Source organism: Apodemus sylvaticus, chromosome 8 (assembly GCF_947179515.1).
Source record: "Apodemus sylvaticus chromosome 8, mApoSyl1.1, whole genome shotgun sequence".
Taxonomy (NCBI): Eukaryota; Metazoa; Chordata; class Mammalia; order Rodentia; family Muridae; genus Apodemus; species Apodemus sylvaticus.
Window position 1 is genome coordinate 95,876,730 of NC_067479.1, and position 26,009 is coordinate 95,902,738.

General features: G+C 41.2%; 2 protein-coding genes and 1 non-coding gene across 7 annotated transcripts in view; 1 reads left to right on the plus strand and 2 right to left on the minus strand.

The window, feature by feature from the left end:
- Window positions 1-654: 654 nt before the first annotated feature.
- On the minus strand, window positions 655-24,293 carry LOC127690600 (mitochondrial import inner membrane translocase subunit Tim23). Its single transcript, XM_052190132.1, has 7 exons — window positions 24,044-24,293; window positions 21,765-21,823; window positions 14,741-14,834; window positions 14,310-14,394; window positions 12,483-12,541; window positions 10,168-10,278; window positions 655-1,171 (listed from the first exon to the last, which is right to left on the minus strand). The coding sequence occupies exons 1-7, from the start codon at window positions 24,147-24,149 to the stop codon at window positions 1,056-1,058; spliced, it is 630 nt and encodes a 209-aa protein (XP_052046092.1). The 5' UTR covers window positions 24,150-24,293; the 3' UTR covers window positions 655-1,055.
- LOC127691728 (small nucleolar RNA SNORA74) lies at window positions 12,990-13,186 on the minus strand. The gene has a single exon (XR_007979326.1). It is a non-coding gene; the product is annotated as a small nucleolar RNA SNORA74 (small nucleolar RNA).
- Window positions 24,294-24,361: 68 nt separating the features above from the next.
- Parg (poly(ADP-ribose) glycohydrolase) overlaps window positions 24,362-26,009 on the plus strand; it is a 105,472-nt gene continuing 103,824 nt past the window's right edge. For 2 of the 5 annotated variants that reach the window (XM_052190119.1, XM_052190123.1), the window contains exon 1: window positions 24,633-24,858. In XM_052190119.1, the coding sequence (XP_052046079.1) occupies window positions 24,642-24,858 (217 nt within the window). In that variant the 5' untranslated portion in view covers window positions 24,633-24,641. Of the gene's footprint in view, window positions 24,431-24,488; window positions 24,582-24,632; window positions 24,859-26,009 lie in introns of those variants that run through there. The other 3 variants (XM_052190121.1, XM_052190120.1, XM_052190122.1) reach the window with 3 other exon arrangements.

The window sequence follows — 26,009 nt, forward strand, 5'->3', positions numbered from 1 at the left end:
CCATACAGATTGAAGGTCAACTGTTGTACAGACTGTTCTGTTCTAGGACACTACTCTTAATGATTAACTTGAAATATGTTGAGGTCATTTTATGAGCACGCTGTAGCTGTCCTCAGACACACCAGAAGAGGGCACCAGATCCCATTACAGGTGGTTGTGAGCCACCATGTGGTCCCTGGGAATTGAACTCAGGACCTCTGGCAGAGCAGTTGGTGCTCTTAGCCACTGAGCCATCTCTCCAGCCCATGCTGAGGTTGTTTAATGTCATCCACATTGGAGGAAAATCTCAGGTTGTGCTACCAGCAGCCCTTCATCTCACATTGTTCTGGCCTAATTCTGGCAGGAAAAAAAAGCTATCACTTTACACTAAGTAGATATCTCTGTGTGCGTTGCATACCCTTTACCTTACCAAGCATTCTTCACCTTACCTAGTGTAAGCAGTCTCTCACTTGACCTAGAGCTAGCCAGCTTGCTCCAAGGATAACAATCTCTGCCTGCTGAGCACTGGGATCATAGATGGGCTGTCTGTCACACTTGTTGGGCATGTATGTAGGTGTTAGGGATCCAAACTCAGTCTTCACACTGCACAGCAAGTGGTTTACCAGGTAAGCCATCTCCCTATCCACCCAGTTGTTATTAAATGGAGATACTATGTTTCATGTTGGAATTATGACTTTGGTTCTATTTTCACCCTTTATTTGGAAAACAGGGCAACATTAGGTTTTAGATTTTTAAATGATTTAACATGGTAATAAAAGTACGGCCTGAATTTGGAGAGTAAGTGGTTTTCCAGTTTGGGGGTAGGGGGTGCAAGATCATCATGTCCAAAAGAGAAGAGAACACATACTCAGTGAGCTACCAAGGGTTTGGCTCCCACTCACTGAGGGCAAGCAGTGCAGTCCAGGCTAACCATCCATGATCTTTGTCACAGCAAATCAGACTCTCCAATTGTTCAAAGCAATTGTAGGTACAAGAGAGAAAGCAACTCCAGACTGACTTATTAATTGATCTGGACGACTATGAAGTGTCCCCCATTCCTGAGGTGGCAAAAATCTTCAGAGTGACTGTTGGAGCAGGGAACCTTTCATGTGTTCCCAGTTGTTATACAGTGCATAGAGACTGGTGAGTGTCAGTCCTGCCAGGCCACCGCGTGCTATCCCTCGAAGACCACCTGGGGGAAAAGGAGAGCAAATGAACAACCGTCTACATCTCATGACCTAGCATTAAAGGCAGAAAAATGTAATAAATCTGGGATAAAAGTGCTGCAAAGTATAGGTATCTTACAGAAAGCTCCTCTTTAATAATCTACCCTAAGCAACAGTAAAGTTTTAAACCATTATTCAGGAAGTAATTTCCCAATTCTCAAGACTGATGAGGCAGCTAACCCCAGTCCAACTTGTAACCACAGCAATTCTGATTAAAATATCATCACTGTTCAAACAGATCAGTCCTTCCATGCTTGTCAGAGGGTTCAGAACGGCACCAGCACTGTCAATGGACTGAAGAGTGTAAACAAAGTGACCATCCTATGTGGAAACAGCACTGTCAGCATTCAGGCTGTGTAGACAGGTCCTTCAAATTTGAGTCAGTACTGATGGGGCCACCAGCATTCCCTCCCCTCCCAAAACTGTTATGTCTCAAACAATCACAACACAGAGCATTAACAGACTAGTTGAGAAAGAATTCAGGATTAGACTTTGAGCTATTTGTACACTAAAGTTTTTGTGAGGAAAAAGATTACCAATGAGCATTTAATCTGAAATGTTGTTTGAAATTAACCCCCAAGTTAAGAGGAAGTGACCCAAGTTTCTTAAAATAGGAAATGGCTCAATAATTTGATAATAATTGCTTGCTTTTAAATAGTAGAGAAAGAAAAGATCTCCACCAGAATGGGGTTTCCCAAAGAAACTTAAGGGGCTGAGGCAATGTCTTGCAGCTTCACAAATAGGCACCACAAATCTCAGAGAGCTTATAGAGGTGTCCGAGTCACAATTCAAAAATACAAAGGTAAGGAAGGGGTCCAGGGAGATGGCTCCTTGGGGAAAAGTACCTGCCCTGGGTTTGGTTTTCACAGGAGAACTAACTCCTGCATCACAAGTACCTTGGAGTGAGAGTGAGAGAATGAGTTAGGAAAAAAGAGAAAGGTGGGCTGAGCCTGTAGCAAAGAGTCTGAGTTTGATGTCTCATCTCTGTATAATTTCAGTAACAGTGTTTGTTCTATTACAGCAGAACTAAGCCATTTTTGCAATAAGTATCTTACCAGATAGCTTCACCTGATACAGGGCTACTCCCCTCCAGAGCCTCGTGTCTGAAGACTACTTAAGTCCTATTTTGCTTCCACTATGAAATGCCATTGTTAAATGTGTGGGAGAGGATCAAAAACAGACAAAACTTGACAAAAAAAAATCAAATGGGGAACTGCAAAGATGGCTTACCAGTTAAGAGCACTGGCTCATTTAGAAGACCTGGGTTCAATTCCCAGCCCCCACCTGGTGGTTGCTCACAAACTTCTCAGGCATGTACATGGTATATAAACCCACATGCAGGGATACTTTAAATAAAATGTACATCTATACACATAAGTAATAAAATCTTTAAATAAATGGGAAGTATTTCTTCCTATTTCTGCCATCCTGCTGTATTTGGACTGTAACACTGAACTTGAACGTAAACCATTCAGTATTAAATTTGGAAAATAAACTTATCTTGTAAACTAATCCAATTAATCTGTGCCACTCACTATTAAGTCACGAAAATGCTGTAGAGCTGGACAAGAATTAAAACAAAATCATAAAATGGAAACAACAAACACACGGAATAATATAGGCATCTGCAAGATAAAACTTGGTTATTGGACCTATACTTTGGGTGTTAACGAAGGTTCTTTCAATTAGGTACCCAAAATACAATCCTTTAAACCCTACTTGGGATCAAGACAAAGGACAAGATACTCTTGCCACAGTCGGCAGAGAAATGACAGAGGGCATGTGATGGAAAGGAACTACTTTAATTTTGTTCAAATTGTCTCCCAACCACACCTCCCTCCAGGGCTTTGTATACCCAAAAGGCTAATGTTCACTTAGTGCTGGGGTGCAGCCCACAGACTGGCAGCCACTGGTCCTGGAAGAACTGCTGCAAATCATTTCTGCCAAACTGACCCTGTGCTCTAAGAACATGGTTTCTGTTTGCCCATCTTGCAAGAAATTCCATACGATTTCTCAGATTTCAAGTAACACTCTACCCTGAGAATCTTTAGCTTTATGTATTAGGGATTAAAAAACTTCAATGACACCTATAAGACTTTAAGATCTGCTGGTATGAACCACACACCTAGCTCAAGAGCAGTCTTTTATCAGATATACCAGCCAAGTTCTAAAATTTTCCACCTTTTTATGAGACACTGGAAACTTACTATGTAGACCAGTATGGCCTCCAACTGAGAGCCTATGCGTCCCAAATGCTGGGGCTAAAGTCACACACCACCATACTCAGCTCCCTAAGTTCTACCTTTTATTGTCTTAAATGTGAATTGTTTCTTCTGCATATGTGTGTGAGTGTGTTGGATCTCCTAAAGCTAGAGTTCAAGACAGTTGTGAGTTGCCATGTGGGTGCTAGGAATTGAACCTGTGTCCCCTGGAAGACTTGAGCCACTTCTCCAGCCTCCAAGGTCTCATTTTTAACTTTTTAATTAATTTTAGGTTTTACCAACTGGCTGCAAACAAAACAAAACCAACCAACCAAAAAGCCAACAAAAAACTAAGAGCCTCCTGATTTAGAGTCTCTTAAAATTGAGCAACTGTTTAGATAAGAACAGGAAGTTGGTCAGCAAATACACTTGCTAACAACAAAGTAAATAAAGCCAATGTTTGATCTCCATGAATTAAAACAAACTAAGATTTGTGTTTCAGCTTTACTTTCTATCTTGTCATTTACATAATTCTTCTAAAGGGACAGAATAAGGACCACATTTTCCAAATATGGGAAAACTAGCGTCAGAACACTTAAGTGCCTTCTTTCTGACACAGAAAGTGGTTAATAGCAGAGCTAATTCATTAAAATATTAATTTAGAACAGAGAATAGCAACTCTTCCTTTAAAAGAGCCAGAGAGTAAATATTTAGACTCTGAAGGCCAAAGGCCATTATATAGATACTTTCACAACCACTTAAAATGGATTATTTTTAAAAAGAAAGTTTTAGCTGCCTGCATTGCTATGACTCCTGCTTTAAAGGAACAAAGTTCATTTACATTGATTTTCAGGCTTAGGGAAGGTCTTCTGTTGATAACTATTTTTAAAACTGTGATAAAGGAGGCTGGGGCTGTAGTTCAACTGGCAGAATGTTAACCTCGCATCATCATCATCATCATCATCGATGGAGCCATGGTTCCAGTTCAACATACAACTTGTATGGTACATGCCTGCAACTGGATTTCCAGTACTTGAGGAAAATCAGTTTAGGGTCATCCTTGACCATACAAGTTTGGGTCCAGCCTGGTCTAAGGAGATCTCACCTTCATTTCCCTCCCACCAAAAAACTGTACAGTGGCTAAGGATGTTGCGCAGTGGTAGAGTCCATGTATACCAGTACTGAAAAAAGTAAAATTATAGCACATACACATAACATACATCTCAGTGATATGTTTGAATGTTTTTTTTTTTTAAGTAAAAAGTAAATTATTTTAAAATGTGTGTGTGTGCTCATGTGCATCCTCATCTGTGTAGGTAAACTCAAAGGTCTCCCTGGAGCTAGAATTATAGGCAGCTGTACATCTGATGTAGGTGCTAGGAATTGAACCTGGGTCCTTCGCAATAGTGTTCTTAACTGCTGAGCCATTCTCTAGCTAGCTCTATATTGTGTTATTTTCAACAATATTTACATCTGAAATTTTGACCTTGTAAAACTGAAACTATTTAACTCCTAATTTCTTGCCCCTTTACTTTCGATCTACTTCATGCATGTAAGGCTTATGCCCAGCCTTACACCAGTGCCTGGGGTCTCCAGTGCTGGGGTTATATGCACGAACCACTATTCAAGGCTTTAAGTATTTAAAAACAGGAGCTAGTTCCTGTTTGCTGGTAACCTTAAACCTAAAAATGTACCAAACTTGCTTCTTTAAGACAAAAAAACTTCTATGTCAAGTGACAAGCATTGCTGATTGTGAAACTGAACAGCTGTAATTGTGGAACAGTTGGTAACTATGCTGAGCCAAAATGACAATATTATTTCACCCTGAAGTCACTCCAACAAAAGCAGACCAGCTCCTTTTCTTAATTTCTGATTTAAAGCAAAACTCAAGAGAACAGGTTGACCACAGAAATAAACTTTTTTGTGACAGAACAAAACAAAACTTCAACTTTTAGATTTAAGGATTTAGAAAAGAGTTCAGCAACGTTTAGTGTAGTGTGTAAACTATTATAGAGCTCCTAGAATAGAGGAAAAATTCAAGCTGAGCATGGAAGGCATAGAAACCTGGTTTGCAGAGGCTAGAAGACCAGGAACTTTGTCTATCTTTAGATACAGAGCCAGTTGGGGACCAGCCTTGGCTACATCATGACACCCTGTTTCAAAAAAAGAAAGATGAAGGGAATTTGAGTTTTAATTCAGCCTGTCTCTGTTATGTGTGAGTTAGAGCTGTATATGCACCCCACTGTGATGACATCTACGGAGTAACAGCAGCTACAGTTTTGCTATCAACAAGCAAGCATCTTAGAGTGTGCTAATAAACATGTTTGGGAAATAAGGTCCAAGAAGCCAAAAGTGGGTGATACTGCCTTTTCTCTCTTAATGCCTTCCATTGTCCTTAGCTTTCCACAATGTCAGTTTCAAAAATAAAGTTAGTAAAAGTATAAAAAGTAAAGGGATAAAAAGTTAGCATTTCAGATTTAGCAAGTACCTTCAGGATTACCATTAGTTAATCAGTTCTCTTTTCAAATGTTAAAACTGAATGTCAGACCTACAAAAGAATTCAAATGCATATTCCCAAAGAACTCTTGACTTTTTCTATTACTGCTATTTTAAGTATCACATTAAAAGGCCCCCCCCCCACCACCACAAAGCATTGGAAATTGAAATTAGAATTTCATAAATGACAGGCAAGCATTTTACCCATGAACAATTCCCTGATCCTATCTTTACTTTTTGAAGGAGGGTTCTCAATAAAAGAAATTGTTCAGGCTGGCCTTGAACTTGTAATCTCCCCCATCTCAGTATCCTGAGGTAGATAATAGTTGAAAAGAAATGGGTTACAGTTGGTGTCACAAGCCCAGCTTAAAGTTAGGTAAAATTTCATGTCATATGTGTACTGGCTGGTTTTGTGTTAACTTAACACAGGCTAGAGTTATCACAGAGAATGGAGGAGCTTCAGGTGAGGAAATGCCTCCATGAGATCCAGCTGTAAGGCATTTTCTCAATTAGTGATGGGGGGGGGGGGGAGTCCCTTGTGGGAGGTGCCATCCCTGGGTTGGTAGTCTTGTGTTCTATAAGAGAGCAGGCTGAGCAAGCCAGGGGAAGCAAGGCCCCCCCCCCCTCCCTCCCCATGGCCTCTGCATCAGCTCCTGCTTCCTGGCTTGCTTGAGTTCAGTCCTGACTTCCTTTGGTGATGAACAGCAGTGTGGAAGTGTAAGCTGAATAAATCCTTTCCAACTTGCTTCTTGGTCATGAAGTTTGTGCAGGAATAGAAACCCTGACTAAGACAATACGTAATAGGTAAAAGGCTAATTGTCATAATGTTGGAAATGTTTCAAAAAAGTAATTGAAGGCACACCCAGTAGGAAAGGAGAAAGGGCTTCAGGGAAATTACAATAGCAATAAACATCAGAAGTTTCTCAATCTTAGCACCAACTAGGGAAAATCAAAATGAGACACAGACACTGTTTTGACAGTCGGGAAGGGGTTGTGGGGATTCTTTACAAGTTTGAAGCCAGCCTGATCCATGAATGAGATGTTGCTTCAAAACTAAATCAAACCAATAACAACTAAAACTTTTTTTTTTTTTTTGGTTTTTCGAGACAGGGTTTCTCTGTATAGCCCTGGCTGTCTGGGAACTCACTCTGTAGATCAGGCTGGCCTTAAACTCAGAAACCCGCCTGCCTCTGCCTCCCAAGTGCTAGAATTACAGGCGTGCGCCACCACAGCCCGGCTTAAAACTATCCATGTGCACATACTTACATGCAGCACTAAATTATTTTAACATAATTAAAAATAGGGTAGATGATGATACAGAGTCTTCAAAGGTCTCTTTGGCAATAGTTATTACCATTTTTAGTATGCAGATTTTACACTTAAGTAATCTGGCTTTCAGTAATTTATTTTGTAGCATAGAACCTTATTGCTACAGTGTTTAAGGGAGATTACCAAGAAAGCCATATATAAACAAGACTAATAGATGAGAATTTGTAAAAATCATATTTGGAAAGAACATTTTAAGCAAAGTGAACATCATAAATAAAAACCCGTAAGTGAGGTAGAAGCCCTAGAAAGAATGGTGTACTCTTTGTACGACAGGTCAGACCATGTACAACAGAGAGCCTGATGGGAAGGAAGGCTGGGGACAAACTGGACTTCTGGTTAAGTCTTATCTTTTAAATGGTGTTCCCATTTAATCATAAGCTTAAAACAGCCTATTAAAACTTGCAGAGTTAAATGTCCATCTTTCTCCAAAGCAGTCCATACCAGATATTAAATTAGGATTTATAAAACCTGAGAGGACTCTCACCAGCTCCAATATGGTGAGCATGGCTCTGTCAGGCCTTGCCTTTCCCCTATTCCCCCTGCCCTGCTAAACACCATTAGATTACATTCCTAAAGCTAGCTACCTAGGTCTAGTCCCTTATTTGGCCACTTCCTCCTCTGGAGGCTGCCTACCAAGGTCCAGCTATCAAAGTCTTGAAGTGCAGCAATCAGAAGGCACTTTTGGCTCACCTAAGTAACATGGCCAATTAAGATTAAACACCTCATTCTAACGCAGGGTTTCCCCTTTTACCTTTATAAATTGCCATTAGCCTATGGGCAGGGTCTGTCTCCTCTCTATCCAGAGGTAGCCCTTTGTCATCTAGGACAAATACTAAATCCTTCTCCCTTGTCCCCTTTCTGTTCTGCTGTCTTGGTCTCTTATTCCCTGCCATATGTTCCTCTGAGACAAGCAAGTCAATCTGCTTTGTCTACTCTGGCTAAGGGTCCCTTGCTACAACTGTCCAAAGAACAGCACCGCACTACATCCCTCATTCTGCTGTATAAAAAACAATGTCTGCAGAAACCTTGCCTAAATGACTAAGAATCACTGGGACATATAAAATGAAACAAAACAAAACAGTACTATGGGAGTGAAAAAAAAACCCTGAGTTTTGTCTTGCCTGGAAGAGACTGCACACATAGGGAATGAACGGCAGGAGTGCTGAGGAAGCCAGAACAGCAAACTACTGCATCTCTCAAAGACACACTGAGATGCTTCCTTTTTACTGTCAACTTGACTGAAGAGCATGTTATCTATCAGGGCATTCTAGGGGATTAACTGAAGGGGAAACCTATCCTGAAGGTAGGTGGCGCCATCTCATAGGCTGGGACCTAGACAAAAGAAAAGGCAAAAGAGCAGCAGTCAGGAGAGCCAGTGGTTCGTCTGTGTTTCTTGGCATGCTCCTACAGGCCTGCCCACCATGGCGCTCTGGAACATTAAATCCAAACAAACCCCTTCTTCCTTGAAATTGTTTCTGTCAAGACTTTTTGGTTAAAAAAAGTCTTAGCCAAAGCCAACTAATGCTATGATGCTTCTACTATGTTACAAACAGGATTTCTATTTGTTTTGCTTTTTGACAGTGTCTCTTCCCCGCCAGCTTGGTCTCAAATTTCCTATACAGCTAAAAAGGACCCTCTTTTGATTTTCCACCACCAGAGCGCCAGGATTTTATGTGTGCACATCTGGTTTTATGCAGCATTGAATATCTAACCCAGCACAACTTAATGTACGCCAGACAAGCCCAATACATTTGTGTCTGATATACGCCTTTCCTCTCACATGCCTTCACCAGGTGTAAAGTTGGTAACTATACTTGAGGCAATTATCATAAATGTAAGCATAATTACTAGTATCCCGTAACTACCGACTTTATGCTTCTACCTTTTCGTTTTCATTTTGAGATAAGGTCTATGTAGCTCTGGCTGTCCTGGAACTTGCTCTGTAGACCAGGCAGGTCTCAAACTCAGAGACCCACATACCTCTGCCTCCTCCTGAGTGCTGGGATTAACATTCCAGCCATGTTTCTAACAATCTCTCACAAGCATAACTCTGGTAATTCTTTTGATGGACTGTACACTAAGTGGTTTGCTTGCATGTCTGCATGCACATGGACGAAGTGCCTGCAGAGGCCGGGATCCTCTGGGACCAAAGCTAGAGATGGCTGTGAGCCACTTTATAGGTGCTGAGAATCAAATCCAGGTCCTTTGGAAGAACAGTCAAGTAGCTTTAACTGCTGAGCTATCTCTCCAGCCCAATTCTACTGATCATTTGCCCAAATATCTTTGATGATTTTTAACCTAAATTTAAGCTTCTCATTCTAACTTCCTATGTTTCAAATCTAAGACTGTTTCAGACTTGTAGCCCACATCTTTCACATGGTATCAAATGGTATACTTGAAGTTCAGTCCATTGTTCAGGCTCTCCCTTTTCTAAGAGTTCCTTTATTTCTCCATCCTAGAGGCAATGTGGTTATGGGAAAAAAAGATGAGACTTTTGTGTCAGACTAGGATTTGCTTAGCCTAGGTCACAAAAGGTATAGCAGGTAAAGAGAGCTTATCTTGCTTTGTTTATGAAAAAAAGGTCCTGTGATTTTATTCCCCTGAGGTTTGTATATGAGAGGACTTACAAACAAGACACTTCATTATCTTTCTGATAGAAGAATAGTTTCACAAACGATGGAATAAATGTTTACAATTTTGAGGAGGGGGAGATTCTGAAGCATGACACAATACGTCATGGAACATGAAATAGAATGTCAGTCACAAAAGGACAAATATTATCTTTCACGTATATGAGATAGCAAATGTAGAGTATGAGACTGCCAGGAGCTGGTGTCAAGAAAATAACAGAATCCTTAATAACCATATGCACACATGTGTATTTTTTCCTCTGAATACAGTTAAAACCATTCAGTTGTCCATCCATTGTCACTTACCTGTACATTTATACAACATTCCCGTCATGGTTCCAGCTGCTACTGTGTTGAGGTCATCTTCTGCACCCCGTGTTTTCTCAATGATAACACCAAAAGCACTATAGAGCAAAGCTACAGCAGAAAGAGAACAGTGATGAAGGTCAGGACACTAATGGTTTGAGGTAAGCACACCCAAAGGCAGGCAGAACCATCCCTGGAGCACTGCTTTAACAGGAAAATTCAAATGTCCACCAAGAACATCTACATTACTGCAGGGATCCAATAAGGGATTTTTCCATAATATAGAATACCACAGTCACATAAAAAGTAGGACGATGCCAGGCCATGGTGGCACATGCCTTTAGTTCTATCACTAGGGAGACAAAGGTAGATGGATCTCTGAGTTAAAGGCCAGCCTGGTCTACAGAGTGAGTTCCAGAAGAGTCAAAACAAAAAATAAAACAAAACCAAAACGCTAGAAAAACTTTCATTTACTGATACATAAAAACAGGTACATGTGCATTCAACTGACTGGTTATACAAAGAAGGGTTTATGAAGATGCAGAAGAAATCCTATTACTAGTATTACTGCAGAGTCTAAGAAAAATATCTTGACTCTTATGTTGCATATACTTTAAAAAAAAATACCTATAGATTTCTATTATAGAAAAACACTATAGGCAACAGTGACACACATCGTTAATCCCAGCACTAGTGAGGCAGAGGAAGGCAGCTCTCTCTGCAAGTTAAGAATCAAAATACTTTATGTGGCAAGATCCAGTCCATCCTGGTATGTGCTTATCTACATAGAAAGGTCCCATCACCTTCTCCCCCAAACACCCCGCACCCCCACAATATCAATAAAAGAATGATGCCTGACTTTTACATGTTACAAAACCCTTTAGTTGTACAGAACCTTTAGCCAAGCCCTTACATACACTTTACCTATATCTATCAGGTTTTCTTGCCATTTTTCAAAAATCATAGCTACATTGGTAGTATACACCTTTAATCCCAGTACTCTAGAGGAAGAGGCAGATGGATCGCTGTGAGTTGCAGGCCAGTGTGGTCAACACAGCAAGTTCCAGGCCAGCCAAAACTAAAAGGCGACCTTGGCTCAAAAAAGTCAAAATCAACTATAGCTATACTTGTATTTCCAATATTCCAGCAAGCTCAGCCTTGCCCTTTGTCTGTTGTAGAACTTCTACACTTTTATGAAAACGATCACACAGATAACACTGTGTCCAGCCACATCATATCACAATGGGAAACATGGTAACCACTGGAGTGATCATCTATTGCTTCCAGCCTAAGACTATAGGGCTTTCTGGAATGCAGGATTTCCAGAGCTAAAAATAAGTGAGTTTCCTCAGTAAATAAACAATTACAAAAGAACAGGAACATGATGTGTGTATAGGTTGTTTCAGGGTTGTAGGCATAAGCAGAATATCAAAGCCATCATTTATCAAAATAAAAAATGTGGATTTGGCTTTCTGGTATGAAAATGAACTGTTTCTAAATTTCAGTACAAGTTACACTAGTGGCCTTTTGTCTTTTCAAGTCTGTCCCTTACTCAATCTTCTGTAAGTACAAAGAGTACCATTAAATTCAGCTTGTCTAAAAATTATGAAAACCTTAGCTGGTAATGTATATGCACTACAAGTAGATTATACATCACTGCCATCAAAAGAACAAACTCCTCATGAGCCATATGAGCTGATGAAAGCACCGGGTTCTGACTAAGCAGCATTAAGTCACCCCTTGTCTACAACTGCGAATGCTTTCCTTATCTACCAAAGAGTTACTGCAACCCTGCCACTTAGGTCCTGGAAATCTACAGAAGAACTTGCCAATCAACAGGCTGTTAGGAAAACAAAGCATAAAGTCTGACCCAGTCTGTCACGTCTCACTACAGGACTTTGAACCTTTTTTAACATGTATAGCCCCATGACTTGGACATTATTTAGTTTAAAATAGGATTTTACTTGACATACTGTTTAGACAAGACCATTTGTGAGTCTTTTCACAGATGATAGCTAAAATACTTACCTGAGTAGATTTAAATGTTGTTTAGCCTAGAACCAGAATCTTGGTTGACCAAATTGCACATTCTTTTTTTATGACTACTGGCTGGGGATGCAGCCCAGTGGAGGAGTGCTTGCCTACCACGCCTGGAGCCCTGGGTTTGTCCTCTAGGGCACATCTGTAATTTCAGAACTTGGAAGGTCAGCGTTCCAAGCTTCTCTTCAATTACATAACTAAAGCTTGAGGTGAAATTGGGCTACATGAAGCACTGTCTCAAAACAAAAGATTAATGGAACAAAATTTATACTTACCCAGGGAACCTAGAGTATTAGCCCAAAGTGCCCCTTGCCTAGTCACCATATTCAAAATCCTACCAGGGAAGAATGAGAAAAAAAATGTATTTAGGATCACTGTTTCTTTAATAATTTTATATGCCATACTAGTAGCTATTTAAAACACAGAGGCTCACGCCTCAATGTTTTTTGGAACTTCAAGGTACCCCAGATTTTAATAATATGGTTGTTACTTTATATAAGTGATAGTAAAGACACAACATTTTATGATAGTAAAGACACAACATTTTTTTAGGACAGATTAAACACAAAGACTTCAAACAGCAGCCTGAAATGTATTTATGAGCTGATCTGTGCTAAAACAGTATCACAGTAACTGCCGACGCGAGCGGTCTGACATTCTTTGGGAAAACGAATACATTTCAGAATACTAAGTAGGACCAGTGGAAAGGACATGGGTGTTAGAATGCAAAGCAGAACTGAAGAGAAAGGAAGAGCTGCCTTGCTAGAGCACGCGGAGAAAGCACTGTCTGCTCCCATACTAGAACTAAGCAGTCAAAGCGAATGCTTAGCACACTCTCAAGGAAGCAAAGTTCCGTCTTACACCAGAGTCACAGCCCACCAGAACGGTGACACAGCAACCAGGTGAAGCGCACACATTACTCTCCCAGCAGTGTAACACCATCACAGGAATGTGTCTGGGATGGCTGACTACTACTGGATAACACTGAGAACTCGGTAAACTCTCTGGGCACGGCCTGGCAGCACACTACCATTTGTGAGCCTTTATCTACGTCTCACTTTTTAATCACCTGTCCACAACTGCAAGGCACAAAGCAGAGAAAGCTTACTTAAGATCACAACATATTAAGCCACTAACTACAATTATAAAGCTATACATAATATGCTTGGCTATAAATTCTACCTTTTTTCCCTTTCCAATATAGGAAGACAATAAAGATTATGTTGCTGTTTGCTTTCAAAATGAAGTATAGTATTTTGTTGCGATACTTCCCACTTGTAAATTCATTATTAATATCGGTTGGGGATTTGTTTCAAAATGATACCAGAGAAGAAACTGGGTAACTGGCCAATACTGATGGTTGTTGTAGAAGATTTGGGGTTCACAGGTATTTATTACAGTACTTTGGCTTCTCATATTACAAAATTTGAATTGTCAATAAAGGAGTTCATGAAGTAATAGGAACAGAAAAAACTGGCAAGCCTTTAAGGTATCCTAAGGCCAATTCCAGCATGTCTGCTGCCACCTTCTGGCAGAACAATACATTCACAATTCAGAGATTAAGAATGCTTAAGTATCAGTCTGAGCAGATGGCTGGCTCATGGGGTAAGTGGGAGAGCTCCTGAGAAAGGACACCTCTGGCCTTCACATGCACCCGCCCATGTGGACATCTGCACACATGCACATACATACACAATAATGATCTTGGAGTTGTAGAAATTCCATTTAAGAATTTCTGTCCCTCCCCATTTAATTGAAGCATGTCAGCAAGAAGCTAATAAATCTTGAGTCCTAGGGGCCCAAGAACAATTAAAAGTCCCTATTAGTAACTCAACAATTTAAAAAGTATGCCATATAAATTTGGAGAACAGAACACAAATAGACCAAGAAATCAGGTTGGGGTACTGCCAGTTAAATGAGGACATTAATTCAAAATCTACTCCACAGTAACTTTGTTCCTTATGCTTTAAAACTAAAAACCAGGTGTGTATGGTGGTGGTGGTGGTGAGATGTTATAAACATTTTATTAACACCAGATGGTGATTACCAAAAACAAAACAAAACTCCAAAGCAGTGGGTAATGTACAAGCATCTAGACTTACTGTACATTTCTTGGTTTGGACCAGGCCATGCTTTGGGTTTCCTTCAATCCTAGACGAAGACCGTTCATTGCCCCGAATGCAGCCCCTGGTGGAGAATCATAACAATTCATTAAAGAAAAAAAAGCTTTATATTAAAAATAATTCTGGTTGGCTTTTTTTTAAAATGAGAAATGCAATACAAGTTTTAAAAATGAAAACAACATCCTAGCTATTTTCCACTTGAAGCACTATCAATGAATTGGATCTAAGGACATTAAAAATAAAAATACTGGGGCTGGAGAGATAGCCCAGCAGTTAGGAGCACAGACTGCTCCTCCAGAGGTTCTGCATTTAATGCCCACAACCACATGGTGGCTCACAACCATCTGTAATGGGATCTGATGCCCTCCTCTGGTGTGTCTGCAGACAGCGACAGTGTACTTACTACCTACCTGTCATGCAACATCCTCCAATGGTAAAGAAAGCTAGTTCAAATCTGCCTCGGGTTTTATTAGCTCCAGTTGGCAAAATAAATTCATCAGTATCCTAAGGGTCAAAAAGGAAAACCAAGATGAGTGGTTGGATAGATATAATTTTTTTCCCCTGATTTTTCTCTTTTAGTTATGAGACAGTATCTCATTATGTAGTCTAGGCTGGCCTGGAACTCACAATTATACTGCCTCAGTTTCCCAAGTGCTTGCATTACAGGTCAACTTTTCAAAGTAGTTTTGAAATAAGTAAATAATCAAATTAATAAAACTCAGATATCAAATTCAAGCAAAAGTAAAATTGTCTGCAATAACAGTCAGCACATAAATCAAAATTGATGTGACAACTTCTTGGTTGTCAACTGGTCTATAAATCATTTCAAGTGGGACGAGCCACTTTTAATCTGGATCTTTAGAGGTGGGACGATTTCCCCTTATTCTGGGCCACTCGTCTAGTGGCAGCCTATATAATGGACACGGAATAAGGAAGCTTGCTCTGCCTAGCAAGTCCACTCCTTCATTGGCATTAAAGCCTTTTTCTGTATTCTGGCATATATTGAAGACCCGCTGAGACATCAAGCCTCAGTGATTGAACAAATACTAGATCCAACTTCCTGTTGGTAGCCAGTCATTGTTGGATAGGCAGATTACACACAGCCAGTAAGCCTTTTCAATAAATCCCCTTTACACACACTTACACACACACACACACACACACACACACACACACACACACACACACACACACACACAGACTCATTCTATAAATTCTATCCCTCTAGAGAAGCCTAATACAAGTGACATGAGCATAACACACTGAATTCTTCAGAGGGCTTTTGTTTTTGAATCTTTTTTTTTTTCTTTTTTCTTTTTTTGAGACAGGGTTTCTCTGTATAGCCCTGGCTGTCCTGGAACTCACTCTGTAGACCAGGCTGGCCTTGAACTCAGAAATCTGCCTGCCTCTGCCTCCCAGAGTGCTGAGGTTAAAGGCGTGTGCCACCACCGCCTGGCTTCAGAGGGGTTTTCATTCACAACTAATTTATTCCATCTAGTCTTTCATAGTATAAATCTGACAAGGCTGTATAGAATCTGCTTTAATGAAAACCTTTAAGATACAATGCTAGTATCTAGAAACAATGACTCTAAAGAAAAAAAATACTTAAAAACTGTAAAACTACTAGTTGACTATAAGTCTGGAAGCAAATAAAGAACGTAGGTCATACAAGTATAAATTATCCCCTTAGTAACTTCTGTCTTTTGCTAGGTAGCTGGGAATGACCTTGAACTCTTAATTGTCCCGCCCCGACAGATTACAGGTGTGCACCAACACAGGGCTCTTCAGTTTTTTGCGTTTTTTTTTTTTTCCAGTTCTGAAAAGTATGAGACTTTGTCAGCACACCAGTAATTCCAATTAGTAAGTACAAACTACACGGGAGCATATATTTCTTTTATTAACCTCAGACAACTGTAGAACTTCTTTCTAGCAAATGCATACACAAATTCAGAATGTACCTCCATCCCTTTAAAATGACCACTTTTAAAGAGATAATGTTTCCTCTTAAGACTTATTTATGCATATTTTTCTGTATGTATATATGTATATGTGTGTGTGTGTGTGTATATTTGTATGTATGTGAAGTATATGCATGCCTTTGTGTTCAAGGACCTCAGAAGATAGTATTGTATCCCCCTAAAATTGGAGTTAGGAATGACTGAAAGATACCATGTGGGAGCTGGGAGCAGTTGGTTCTCTAACTGCTGAGCTATCTCCACAGTCCCTAAACAAGTAATTTTTAAAAACTCTACAGTTGGGCTGTACAGATGGGCTCTACAGATGACTCAGCAGTTAAAGAGCACTGACTGCTCTTTTGAAGGTCCTGAGTTCAAATCCCAGCCACATGGTGGCTCACAACCATCCATAAAGAGATCTGATGCCCTCTTCTGGCACGTCTGAAGACAGCTACAGTATAATTATATATAATAAATAAATCTTTAGGCCGGAGCGAGCCAGACCTCCCAGAGGGAGCAGAGGTCCTGAATTCTAATTCCCAGCAACCACATGATGGCTCATAATCATCAGTACAGCTACAGTGTACTCATATACATAAAATAAATAAATCTTAAGAAAAGTTTATAAAAGCAAATGATGAAACCAATACACTTTTATAAAGAATAATTTCATTTCTGCCAAGCTTCTTGTAGTGATTTCAACAAAAGTGGTCCCCATAAACTCACATATATTTGCATGCTTAGTCCCTAGTTGAACTGTTTGGAAGGATTACAAAGTATATCCTTGTTGGAAGAGGTGTGTAGCTAGAATGGGCTTTGAGGTTTCAAAAAGCTCACACCAAGCCCAATGTCTTTCTCTGTATATGCTGTCTTGTGGGTCAGGATGTGAAACTCTCAGCTACTTCTCTAATGCCATCCTTCCTGCTTTCTGCCACGATGCTAAACTAATCCTCTGAATCTGTAGGAAATTCCCCAATTAAATGCCTTCTTTTATAAGCATGGCAGCACACAGGCGGATACGGTGCTGGAGAAGTAACTCAAAGTTACATCTGCATTAGCAGGCAGCACAAAGAGAAAGTCACACTATGCCTGCTTTGAGCACTTGAGACCCCAAAGCCCTTCTGGCCTCCATGCAAACACCCCACACATGCCTGGCCTCAGAGGCTTTCCTTAGTCACATAGGGAGATTCCATAGCTCCTCTCTTCTATCACTTGAGCCAGAACCTCAAGGCCAAAGCTGCCAAGTTCTGCTGCTTGCTGAGGCTGGTACATGGCCCCTTGTTCAATTACATCTTCACCAGCTTTCTGTTTTCGATGGTTTCCTTTCCTAAATCTATCTGTCCTCAAATTTTCTCTATAGACCAGGCTGGCCTTGAACTGCCTGCATCTGTCTCCAGAGTGCAGGGATTAATAGCATGTACTTTCACTGGCTGTAAACTTCCTTAATTCCTTTTTACAGGTTAGAAGCTTAGCTGGGTGGGGTCCTCCCCTGAGGTCACCACTCCCTTTGTTCTATTTAACATCAGGCTTTTCTTTAATCTGCTTATCTCCAGGAACCCAGGACTTAAGTTCCATTCTACTTCCTGGTGCCCCTTTTCTCATCAAATTGTACAATTTGTAACTTTCCTTGCTCCCTTTCATTATAGATCTACATAAGTTTAGTCACTAATAACCAAGTAACACAGTCACTGCTAGGCTGTCTTGAAATTTCCTCTGGCAAAGATGTCAGTCCATAACTTAACTCAGGCAGATGTTTTGGACAAGGGCAGAAAGTAACTACATTCTTTGCCAAAATATCATAATAATAATAGTCTTTAGAACACATATTAGTATTTCCTCCTCTGAAACCTCTTGAGCTGGACCCCCACAGTTCATATCACCCCCAGCACTACTGTCTTTCATGCTCCAAATAGTATGGCCCATTAAGCCAAACTTAAAGCATTGCACTGCTTTTCTGTCCCAAAGTCCACATTCCTCCAAAGAAAAACATGGTCAGGCCTATCACAGCAATACCCCAGTTCCTGGAACCATCTAATATCTTAGGGTTTCTATTGCTGTGAAGAGACACCATGACATGGCAACTCTTATTGGGGCTGGGCTACAGTTCAGAGGTTTGTCCACTATCATCACAATGGAAGCATGGCAGGCATGGCCCCAGAGAGGTAGTAGTAGCTAAGAGTTCTACATTTGGATCAGCAGGCAGCAGGAGCAAAGTAACTAGGCCTGGTTTGAGCATTTGAGAACTCAAAGCCCACCCCTGGCAACACATTTCCCTCTACAAGATCACACTGTTTAACATTGAGGCCAGTGGGCCATTTTCATTCATGCTACCCCATATTCACACTGCAAAAAAAAAATGGTCTGGTAGACAATAAAAAAAATTCTATTTGGTATTTTGTATATCAGAGATGCTTCCTGAGTTTTTAAGTAATGAATTAATATTAACTTATTCTCAACTTCTTGTTTTTAGAAATGTTTTATTTGACCAGAAAAGGTAAAATTAAATTCAGAAATAGACAACTATTAAAAATTGGAAATAAAAAGGACAAGCAAGAGCACCAGCTCACACTTCTGCAGGATCAACAATTGTAAACACTGCAAGGTTGGAGACTAGTGTACAGCAACTCATAAACAATCAAGGTGACAAATATGCCAAAACACTGCATGCAGGGGAGATGCCTGTAAGCGTGTACTGCTGAGGCCCTAGGACACAATGGGCTAAGACTAAAACACCAGTAAGCACCAGTGTTTCAACCATAGAAGAGAAATGAAACAGGGATGAGGTATCATTTGTATCTGAGATAGTTACCAGGCTGTGAATATGTGAAATCTTTAATAATTTCAAGATGACAACAATATGTATGTTGAAAACAACTAGATTTTGTTTTTACATTAGTTATTCCTGGGATTGTTGTTGTTGTTGTTGTGTTTTTCGAGACAGGGTTTCTCTGTGTAGCCCTGGCTGTCCTGGAACTCACTCTGTAGACCAGGCTGTCCTCAGAAATCCGCCTGCCTCTGCCTCTCTGAGTGCTGGGATTACAGGCGTGTGCCACCACCGCCCAGCATTCCTGGGATTTGTAACAGGAAAACTGTTACTTAAGGTAAATTTAACAAACCATCCCAAGGTGAGCATAAGAGTGAAACTAAAGAGAAACTACAAATAATGCCTCATATCAAAATGAGTACTATTTAAGATGTCTATAATCTTCCAGTGGGTTTGTATCTAAGAGTAATAAAACTGCCAGATCACAACTGTTTTTCATATTATTAGAAAATGCCAAGCTTTCCAAACCAGTTCTAGCTTTTTTTTTTCCCTAAGAGGGCAATTCTCAAGAATCTAAGGCTCAGGAAAAAGTAGTGGCACACACCTCTAATCACAGCATTTGGAGGGCAGAAGCAGGAGAATCTCAACTTGATCTACAGTGAGTGAAAGGGCAGCCAGAGCTACACAGCAGGACCCATCTGGGGTTGGGTGGGGGGCTGTGGTGGAAAGGAGCGGGGAGGAATAAGAAACCCAGCCATCCTCCCCAAAGGAAATCTCAGGATCATCATTTTTAGAATTACTATGGAGTCGATCTTTCTGCCTCCACTTTCTGAGTGCTGGGATTACAAGCGTACCACCATGCCTGGTTTTAGCACCTATGTCATCACTTGACACTGCTATTAGCTTGATGACTAGCTTCCCAATCTTCTTCCTGTATGTTGGTATATGAGAAGTGACACATCATCTATGACTATATTTAATTGAATGTGATTGTACTGCTTCATGAAGATATATCTATTCAGATCCAATGCAATTTTATAACTGATTTTTTTCTCTTAAATGTAAAAATTTCAAGTCATCTATCAGATGTTTCAGAAATATTTTCCACAGCTTTCAGGCTGTCCTATTGCCTTTTTCTCTTTTGTTTGTTTTTGATACAGGGTCTCTCCACATAGTTCTGGCTGTCCTGGAACTCAACAGACATACACCTGCCTCCGCTTACTACATGCTGAGATTTAAGGCATTTACTATGCCTAGCCCTCTTGTCTTTCTTGAAATTGTCTCAAGTACATACAGAAAAAACTAAATTTCGACCAAATTCAACTGTCACTTTTCCCTTTTATTACTTGTACTTTAAGTGGCATATCAAAGGCACATTTTTTAATTTAGTCACAACCACTGGTAGCTATGACTAAGGGGCTAACACTGCATATGGTGTGAAGTTGAGGTCCAACTTAACTCTTTTGCATATTCATTCTAGTTGTCCATATCATATCAGAAAATGCAGATGTCCCTGCCTTCACTGCCTTGGTACCCTCACTGAAAAGCTGACAGCAACTGAAGTGAGGGTTTACTTCTAGTCTCAGTTCTATTATACTGACCCACACATGCCTTAGTAACTCGACATCAGTAAGGTTTTAGGCTGATAAATCATCTCATTCATTATTTTCACAAGTATCAGGTCAAAGTGTTTTACATTAACATATAGATTTTGGGATCTAATTACCAATTTCAACTCCCCCTCCCAATACCCTTAGGATTTTGATAGGAATTGCACTGAATCTGTAGGTCAGTTTGGAGGCTGTTGTCAGTTTATCAATGCTAAAATTTTTAAGATGATGTAATGTCTTTCCATTATTTAATTCTTTTCTTGTTTTTTTTTTTTTTTTTTGAGACAGGGTCTTTATATGTAGCTCTGGAGTGTCTTTATGCTAACCGTAATAAAACTATTTCTCTAATCATATTTCTAGAGTGCTCACTGCTATTGTAAGAAATAAGACTGATTTATGCCTATAGATCTTACATTCTACAACTCTGCTAAATTCATTTATTAATTTAAAAGTGTTTGCTTGCTTTTATTCAAAATTTTGTAGTTAAGATTCTTTTTTCCCCAGAGAGGATTTCTCTCAATAGCCCTGGCTGCCCTGAAACTCACTCTGTAGACATGAGCTGGTCCCCACCTCAGAGATCCACTCCCCAGTGCTAGTAACTGAGTCGGGCCCCCCCCCCCCCTTTTATGTATTTATGTAGCCTCAAACTCAGTGCCCTGGCTGCCTCCCAAGCACTGGACTTAAAGGTATGCACCACCAAGCTTGAGCAAATTCCATCTCATTTATTTTTATTTTTAGCTATGCTGCCAGGAATCCAGAGAAGTAGAGAGAATAGAAACATCCATATTGCTCCTGATCTTGAGGAATCATGACTCAGTCTCTTATTGTTAAGTATGACATTAGCTATTCTGTGGATGTCATTTAATAGGCTGAAGAAGTTGTGGAGGTGCACACCTTTAATCCCAGCCCTTGGGAGGCAGAGGCAGGTGGATCCCTGTGAATTCTGAGGCCAGCCTGGTCTATAGAGTCTAGATCAGCCAGGTCTTGTTACAGAGAAATCAGATTAGTTCCTCTAGGAGCACTTCACAGCTCAAGTCAGTTCTAAGCACTTGAACCTTGGGGCAGAGTAAGGCACCAAGCAGAACTAGTAAAGACTTTATTTTACCTGAACAAGATATCGAGGATCCACATTTAAATAAGGAGATAGGGGATTCATACCAGTCACTAGAGAGAAAACAGAACATCACATCAAAACAAAATCCATCCAAGTATTTCATACAGGACCGACTCAGCTAACTGTTACACATCATGAAACTCAATGAATGTAAATTTTCTGTAGGACTTAGGCCTTGCTCCAATGCCCTACATTTTCATAAGATATTGGCACTAATATCAAATCATGAAACTCCTAGAAAATTAGCTTAGGTTAGTTAGTACTGTTTTGGTTTATGTTTAATTTTTTTACATTTATCCATTTACTTGAGTTTGTCTCTGTGTGCACTAGTGTGCACTCGGAGGTCCCACTAGAGTCCCTTCTATGTACCAGTTTGGCTCTAGGGATCCGACATAGGACCCAGGCTTAGCAGAAAGTGCCCACACCCATTTCTTCTCCATGTTTGTATGAACGTATACAAAAGCAGTTTCCATAACTAGCATGACAATCAAGTATAATCAGTCTCTCAGGGAAAAGAGTGGTTGGGCTAGGTTTTTGGTTATAGAAAGTCTATCAAAGCAGTTCGTCCACATCCCATTTTTAACAATCTTACTAACAGACTCTCTTTATTATGGCAAGGAGAATCCTTGTTTTCACCTAGGGATGAAACTTAATGGAGTAGAAAATGCAAACCTTCAGGTTAACTTTAAATCTACCAATACTGAAAACAAAACAACATAATCTAGCAAGGAAAATTAATAATCATGGATTTTAAATCTACTATTTGGGTTCTTCTGTATCTTGTGGATTGTTCATAGATGTACGCACTAAGCATGACTATCCATCAATTTTAAGTCCTGTTATTTCAGATTTCCAATTGTTACACAAGCATCCCATCTCATACCAACGTTTTTTACTTTCTCTGTAGAAATTAGGAAATCCGCCCCAATGGCTTCCATCTACAATTAGATCAAATCCAATCCCCGTTCCCTTGTGTATAAAAACTTGCATTTGTTGCTGTTTCCCGCCTCTCTCTCTGTTTTTTGTTTGTTTGTTTGGATTTGGTTTTTTGGAGACAGGGTTTCTCTGTGTAGCCCTGGCTGTCCTGAAACTCAGAAATCCGCCTGCCTCTGCCTCCCTGAGTGCTGGGATTACAGGCTTACACTCTCTGCTCTTATAATCAATCTTGTATCAGTTCACTCCTTTGCAACTCTAAAGACAAACTGACTCAATAGGTGTTCAAGAAACATGTCAAGTTTGTTCTGTCTCTCCAAACACTTGTTGCTAAATTCAGGTCACAGCTCTAACTTCAACCCCCAAGCTGTTTTCTCTGATCTGTTCTCAAACAGCCTTCATCTTCCATAACCACCACCACCTCAGGGTCCTATTTTATTTGTCATGACATCACTAACTCCAGTGTCCTAATGCTACGCTCTTCAGTAGTATGTGTACCCCAAAAATCATTAATTACCTTGCCACCTTAAGTTAGTGCCCTTCATTTTATGTAACTGAGAAATCCTAAGATACACATCAACTGTTCTGGACTCAGTTTTGACAGCAGACATTAGGGTCATCAAATGGCTTTCTGTATGTTTTTAAGTATAAAGGTTTTAGAGAAATAGTGCGAGGATTATCAAGAAGAAACGCTTTAGTAAGGGCTATTCACCATCAACTCCCAAGTTCTACTTATCCAGCTGAATATCCATAATTACAAAACATTAAAAGCTGAAATATATATATTTAGGTGATTGAGACGGGCCAACAGGCAGGGGTGTTATGTCTCTGTATCTGTGAATTTGCTTATATCGCTCTCAAAATTTGTCTTTTTTTTCCCCTTGTTTATAAGTCTCTTAAAAGTTTTCGCTCGCTTCCCAGATCCTTCCGATTTCCTGAATTGTCTCAGAAAATAAATAAAAAGAACAAAAAATGTTTTCGCCTAATCGATTTAGAAATATTTAAAAGCCGTGGGAAAAAATTAATTGCGCGCTTGTTATTTGGAATGTTTATTTCTAGAACTAGGGTCTCCTAACAGGGTCAAGCATACAGAAAAGCATGTGACGAGAAAAAAAGGGACGGGGTGCTAAAGGAGGACATTTTGTGTTTCCTCTCGAAACTAGGTCAATGAAAGAGCTTCCCGGGGATCTACGATCTTCCAAATTCGTTCAGTCTTGAAACCTGATCACTGGCGGTGAACCTTGTAAACGCGAGCAGGAAAGGGGACAGGGAACTATATATTGCTAGTTGTCCCAGGAAGCAGTCAGAAAGGGGAGCAAGCTAGACTCGATACTCACGCGGGACGCCGGCCAAATCAGCGTTCGAGTAACCCGCTCCTCCCGCTCCGAAGAAGCCAGCTAACCCGCCGGTGGATTTGTTGCCACTTCCTCCGCCACCCTCCATGAGGGCGCAGCAAACGGCGGTGGGCTTCCCACCACCACCACCTCAGGCCGGGGTCGTCTGCTCGGCCGTGGCCCGGACAGCAACAGCGGGAAGACCCGCGTTGCTACTGCCACCTTCACACGCTGACCTTCCGGGCGCCGGCTCCCGTTAAGCATCGCACTTCCGCTTTGCGGCTGTGTGCGGCCCGGAAGTCGGAAGCGCGAGACGGCTGCTTTCCGGTGGTGGGAAAGTGAGTCGGAGTCGCAGCCTGAGCCATAGTGGAAGCGGCGCGTCCGGGGCAGGTGGGCTCCCTGCGGCCGAGCGGAGGCAAGCGGCTGCGCAGGGAGGGTCTGGCTCGGAGGCCCGAGGAGCAGCAGACTCAAGAGCCGGCTGCTGCAGAGAGGGAATGGTGCGGGGGGCGCCGAGAAGGAGGCGCAGTCCGTCCCTGTCAGGGTTAGTGAATGAGGCTCTCCGCCCGGGCCGGCCCGGGGACTGTGTGCTGCGGGTCCCAGCATGAGTGCGGGCCCCGGCTGTGAGCCCTGCACGAAGCGGCCCCGCTGGGGAGCCGCTGGAACTTCTGCGCCGACTGCCTCGGACTCCCGCTTCCCCGGCAGGCAGAGGCACGTTCTCGACCCCAAGGACGTTCCCGTACAGTTCAGGGCCCCACCGTCCTCGCCAGCCTGCGTCTCGGGGCGGGCGGGACCGCACAAAGGCAGCGTCACCTCGTTTGGTACGTGGGAAAATAAAAATCTTTGTCCTTGTTTCAGTGTGAGGACCATGGGACGCCAGTCACTCCTAACCGGTCTTGTGTCCACCACTCTGATGACCCCGTTGTTCAATCACTAGGTGCCACTCGTAGGAAAGAGGGGCTGCAATTTTTCTAGTGGCATGTGTGGTGTGGAAACCTTTGATGGACAGTTGCTAACCGGACCTCACCTGTATGCGTTCCTCAGCTTGAATAGAGATATTGCACTATTAAGGAAGTCTAGTTGTGTATGTGAAGAAAGTTGTTGCGGTATACGCAGTCAGTGCTGACTTCCCAGAGTGCAGAGCTGTTAGCCTTAACTTGCTGGCATTGTATTTGCCCCTGGCACACGATGTTGAACACGAGGAACTTGGTCTCTTCTTTCATACCTTGGAATCTCTGAAGAGAGAGAAACAATAGCACAAATCAATATATTTAACAGAGAGTAATGGATATTCTTGTTGGTGAGGGAGCCATTGTTTTGGTTGGAGTTAAGTATACTTAACCTAGTTATGAGGTCAAAGATAGTATTACTCGGGAAGATTTGGTACTTAATGTTGAGTGCTGGAGAAGAAAGTAAAGAGATGCTTCAGATATGCAGCTGGTGTGTAGACTAAACGGTGGAATAGTGAGAGATGGGCTTCAAAGAGTTAGGCGTGATCCTACTCTGCTGGAGTATAGATAGTACTGTGGCATTACTAAGGATTTTGAATTTTATGTTTTCAGGGCAGTGAGAGGCTATTAAAGAGTGTTCACTTTTGTGGAGGGTTGAGGGAAGACAACGATTTGGTTAATCTTGTTTTCTTGAACTGTCAGTATATGGTTGATGTATAGAAAATGGAAAAGAAAACTTGGTTGAAACCCCAGGACTAAAGGAGGTGAGGTGGTCTAGATGGCAGATGTTTTGCACTCAGACTCTGATACAGGCAGTAGTGAACAGAAGTGGATGCATCCTGGAGGGAGTGCTGTCCTTTCATACCTCAGAAGAAATACACCTATGCTTGAGAAATTGAGCAGTTCTTGACCTTAAAGTATAATGGACTCTGTAAGTGTAGTTTAGCATGCGGTAGTTAGAGAAAGTAAAACAACCAAGGACAGAGCCTTTAGAAACACCAGCCCTTTAGGAGAGCCCGAGA

What these genes read in the sequence shown, in the direction of transcription:
- LOC127690600 (XM_052190132.1), bottom strand. Translation starts at nt 24,149, where the DNA reads ATGGAGGGTGGCGGAGGAAGTGGCAACAAATCCACCGGCGGGTTAGCT. An exon ending in TGATTTGGCCGGCGTCCCGC is followed by an intron (nt 21,824 to 24,043) that starts GTGAGTATCGAG and finishes TTTTCTCTCTAG; the next exon opens with TGACTGGTATGAATCCCCTA. An exon ending in TAATACTCTAGGTTCCCTGG is followed by an intron (nt 10,279 to 12,482) that starts GTAAGTATAAAT and finishes TTTCTGCTGTAG; the next exon opens with CTTTGCTCTATAGTGCTTTT.